Source organism: Oryza sativa, chromosome 3 (assembly GCF_034140825.1).
Source record: "Oryza sativa Japonica Group chromosome 3, ASM3414082v1".
Taxonomy (NCBI): domain Eukaryota; kingdom Viridiplantae; phylum Streptophyta; class Magnoliopsida; order Poales; family Poaceae; genus Oryza; species Oryza sativa.
The window spans coordinates 3,612,574-3,617,500 of NC_089037.1; the positions used below are offsets into that span (position 1 = coordinate 3,612,574).

Sequence of the window (4,927 nt, forward strand, 5' to 3'; positions counted from 1 at the left end):
GATGTGGTGTTGTCGGAGAATGAACTCCTCCACCAAGGAACCGTGAGGCCCCCCTTTGAGAGTTTGGCCGGGGGCAGCGGGTGAGATTCGAAGGCTTGGTGAGTGTGGAGATTATGGATACCCCATATCTACATGGCTGTCATATTCCAGCTGGGTACAGGATACCGAATAAAGATAGAATATCTTCATGAGGACTCGGGTTAGATTCTAAACTTGTATGTCAAGGAAATACCCGAGATCCTAGTCGGTTACGATTGTATTTTATCTGTAATTCCATGTTCTTTCGGGATATGGACTGTATTTTGTAAAGCGGACCCCTTCCCCTATATAAGGAGGGGTCCGGATGCCTCTCGGGACACGGTTTTTTTGACCTAGGTTATACAATCAATAATACACTCGGCGGAATCATCCCCGGACAGGAGTAGGGTATTACTTCTTGAATAAGAAGGTCTGAACCTATATAAAATTCTTCGTCTCCAAACACATCCACTTTCCTAGCTTGATAGCCACCCCCTTTTAGTATTGCCGAAATCTTGTTTCGACAGTGAGCGAAGCTATGTGATCTTGAGGGGGTTCAATCCCCCAAAGACGATGAGACAAAAGGGATTTATACAGGTTCGGGCCGCTGAGAAGCATAATACCCTACTCATGTGCTTGATTGATTGAGTGGAGAACACAAGTGTTTGGGGTTGCGAGATTTAAGCGCCCGTTCGCTCGGAAGTCCCCCCTACCTCTTACTAGGCCTGGACCTCCTTTTATATCTCAAGGGGTTACCACATAGGCCCAACACCCTAACTTCGTCGAGAAGTATTACAATCTTTGCATTAAATGCATATCTTGTTCCTTAACTTGGAAGCTGCATACACGTCGCCTCGGTCGTGGGGCCTACCACACCATGCCGACTGACACGGGGGGCGCCCATGTCATTCACCATTTAATGAGTGAAGACTTCTGGGCTCCTATTACACCGGGAAACGGGAGCCCAGCTTTGACCAGAGCGAGAGAACCGACTCCGGCTGGGATAAGAGGATGAGAACCTCTCACCATCATTATTTGATGGGACATGTCAGGCTGCACGCCGCCTGACACGCGAGCAGCGCATAGGTGCACTACCAGTCCCATCGGTCATTCGACTGGTCACAGACCGGTTGAGTATACCGGTCACAGGCGCACTACCCAGTAAAATGCGGCGTAGCACGACCGCTCGGGTCACCATAAATGTGGGTAGGTGGGCACCTGTAAACGGACACCTAACCCACCGTACGCGGTGACCTAGAGAGGGGGTCGGGGGAGCCCGACCCCTAGTCACGGGAGAGGGCAGCCACCGCCCGACCTTGGGCCCGATCCCCTCTCGGGGGAGGGCCACGTGGCGCCTGGGGCAGCCTTCTCCCTCTAGTCTCGGCCAGGGAGTGGCCGCCGCCCTACCTCGGGCCCGACCCCCCTCGGGGGAGGGCCACGTGGCATTGGAGGGCAGCCTCCTCCATCCAGTCTCTGGGAAGGAGTGGCCGCCGCCCTACCTCGGGCTTCCGTCCAATCTCTGGGCCTCTAAACATGATACCCCCGGGCCCATATCACCGACAGTAACCCCCCGCGTTAGCCCTAACCAAAACCTTCCCCCGGTGGCCAGGGTTGACGCCACTCTCCTAGTCTAACGATGTGGGCCTGGTCTCTTCTCCATTCTTTGCTGGCACTAGGGCCCATGCGCCTTTTTCGCCCCAACTTGAGGGCGACTCGCCGGCCCGTACCTTAGGTTGTGAACTTATTTTCTGTATATATTCAGCAAACGTTGTTAGATTCTCTCGGGCCTGCGACTTCATGCTGCGCACCTCACTTGCCCCTGCCTTTTGTTAACCTCTGTTCATGTTCTACTTCATCTATTCAAACGATTATTTTTGCGTGAGTGTGAGGACTGAACTTTCCAAATCCTCACCCGCGATCAAGCCAAGCTGGGTGCCATAGCCAGCCGGTAGGGCCAAAGTCAGCTGCTACGGGAGAGCCAGCACAGGGGCCCCTGGCGTCGACGGCGTCCAGAGCTCGACGCAGGGCTAGGATAGAGCTAGGAATCGTAGCCCCACACTTTTAGCAAAGAATCATTTAAATGGGTGAAGTGAATACAAACTTTTTGTTACCAAGGGGGGCAAACGAGCATGCGACACGTGGGAATCGTGGTACTGCGAGGAAGAGATGGGTGAGAGATAAATATAAGCCATGATAATTTTGCTAATAAGCATGAATAAAGAAGATATATACTTAAAGGAAGTATTACAAATGCTATGCTCAAAAAGAGTCCCCGGCCAATGCTGAGCTTTCCTAGAGAGGTCTGCTTTGGTCCGGGTATTGTAACACCTCCTTTGTTACCTTTGTTTATCCTTGTTTACACATCGCGACCTTTCAAACCTTTGGCTCGAAGAGGGCTCCCCACCCTAGGCTCCGAACCCTTTAGGGAAGCCTGCGACCACTTAGCAAACGAGGTCAAGCTCCCATGAGCCTGCGCCCCAACGCTACACATTTTGTTCGCTCTTTCCTTTCGGTGGCCTCCTTCCAATCTCTCTTCCTTCTTCATGGATGATTACTTTCGCACGAGTGTGAGAGCCGAAAAATTCTAGAGCCAGCAATCCCCGTCCACAGTTGAGCCGGGCCGGGCACCGTAGCCAGCCGGTGGGTCCAAAGCCAGCCGCTACGGAAGAGACAGCACAGGGGGTCCCAGGCTTCGACGGCACCCGGAGCTCAACTTAAGGCTAGGATAAGGCTAGAAGACTTAGCCCCCACACTTAGCGAAGAATCGTTCATGTAGATGGGAGAGAGGTTGGGCTCTTACCACCGAGGGGCCAAACAAATGCGCAACACGCGAGCGTCGCAGGGCCATGAGAATAGAATGGGGGAAATTAAATATAAGATTTTAAGCTAATGAATTGAAAAATTGAAAATACTTGAAGCTTGAAAGGACGATCAGTTGAGCTGGGCCGGGCACCGTAGCCAGCCGCTACAGAAGAGCCAGCACAGGGGGTCCCGAGCTTCGACGGTACCCGGAGCTCAAAACTGCAAGAGTCCTCCCAGGAGTGAACCGAGGCGGCAGCAGGTTCATGGGCTAACCCTGCGCTTGGCCCCTGAGGGCCATGGGGAAGACGTTCGCCATGACCCGGTCGCCACCCCCCGCCTCCTCTATGATCGCCGTACAGATCTGGAGGGACTCGGAGGGGTCGGCGCCATCGTCGTACTTCTCGGTGAGGCAGGGCTGGAGCTTTGGGGGCCCTCGGACATTCCGAAGACTCGCCACAAAGACCTGGTAGCCAAGCTTACCTGGTGGGGATGTGGATAGCCTTCCCCCCTGCCTGGGGTGGCGCGACACTCCTGAGGATGCTGTGCCTTCCCCTGTAGCGGCGGCGCGACACTCACCACGCCGGCGCTCGAAAGAACCTCAAAAATCACGAACGCGCCCCCACCTGGCGCGCCAGCTGTCGAGGAGTGACCCTCTCTAGCGGGAGGCCGTGAGGCCCCCTTTTGTTAGTTCGGCTGGGGGAAGAAGCTCGCATTGGGGGGCGGCCTCCTCCGACTAGTCTTTGGGAAGGAGTGGCCGCCACCCCACCTCGGGCCTCACTCCCCTCGGGGAGGGCCACGTGGCATTGGGGGGCAGCCTCCTCCGTCCAATCTCTGGGCCTCTAAACATGATACCCCCGGGCCCATATCACCGACAGGTGTGGATAAGGATTTTCTACATCTAAATAGTTATTATGGCACCTATCATTTACATACGACTTAAATAGTTATAGATTTTTTTAAAAAAATAGTAACATTAATTGTGATGATATAAGTTTTCACAAACACGTAAAACTATATTTGATCTACATCTAGAGAAACAAAAATAATAAAATCAGACAGTAAATAGTACCGAATAGTACTCATACAACGCATATAAAATTTGTTATTGTTGTTTATTCATCTATAGATCGAATTTAGATTTGCGTGTTTGTATAGTGTCTTTTATATATTATCGTAGTCTATCTTATTTTAAATTTTGTAAACTTTTCATATAAATGTTTAAAGTACATGCATATACACCTAGGTGCCTGTACCAGATGTGGAGATCTCAGTTCTGTGGGTACCTCTATCTCACTATCTGCTTGTACGGTGTAGGATGATAATTGGTCGGGTAGAATAACGGTTTTCTTTCTGTGTAGGGATGATAAATTGTCGGGCAGACCTTACAAATGCGGGCGGTAAGCTATAAATGGAAGACGTACAAGAATGGGAAAGACTATGTCTATATACGGACAAACCTTTTTCATACAAAACCCCCCAAAAAAAAATTATACGGGATTTGTTGACTTTATTGCCAAAACCAAACTTATCAATGTTTTTGGCAATGCTAAATTGTAGCACGTGTTGGTATTACAGGAAAAAGTACGAATTGCCCCTCGACCGAATTACACCCCCGAACTTGAAAACCAGACATTCTACATCCTCAATTATTGAAACCGGACAAATAACCCCTGACTCGATTCGGAGTGGTTTTCAGTCCACGTGGCAGTCCAGTCAGCATAATTTTTTTTAAAAATTCAGTGGGCCCCACATGTCAGTTCTCCACCCCTTTCTATCTCTCTCTCTACTCTATCCCAATCTCTCCCTCTCTCTCTCTTCTCGCCAGCACGGCGGCGCCACGCGAGGACGGGAGCATGCAGAGCTTGCTCGAGCGCTGCCAGCGGCGGAGGGCGGCGGGCGGCCAGCAGCGGGAGCCGGAGTTCGCACGGGCAGTCGGTGGTGGAGGCGGAGGCGGAAGGTGCTCTCCGACCTCCTCCTCATCAACCGACGACGCGGCCGCCGCGGGTGGGGCGGCGACGCCAATTCCTCTCCTCGGACGTCCATGCCCAGACCACGCCGCCACGCTCATCGTCGTCGTATCGAAAAGGCGACGGCGTTGTGCCGGCGC

The 4,927-nt window shown here is 52.2% G+C and overlaps 1 protein-coding gene across 1 annotated transcript in view; it reads right to left on the reverse strand.

Annotated features, from left to right (window-relative positions):
• Positions 1-4,385: 4,385 nt before the first annotated feature.
• Positions 4,386-4,927, reverse strand: part of LOC136355764 (uncharacterized) — a 1,330-nt gene continuing 788 nt past the window's right edge. Inside the window, exon 2 of the mRNA XM_066308720.1 lies at positions 4,386-4,927. This exon is cut by the window's right edge and continues 222 nt beyond it. Within this exon, the coding sequence (XP_066164817.1) occupies positions 4,885-4,927 (43 nt within the window). The 3' untranslated portion in view covers positions 4,386-4,884.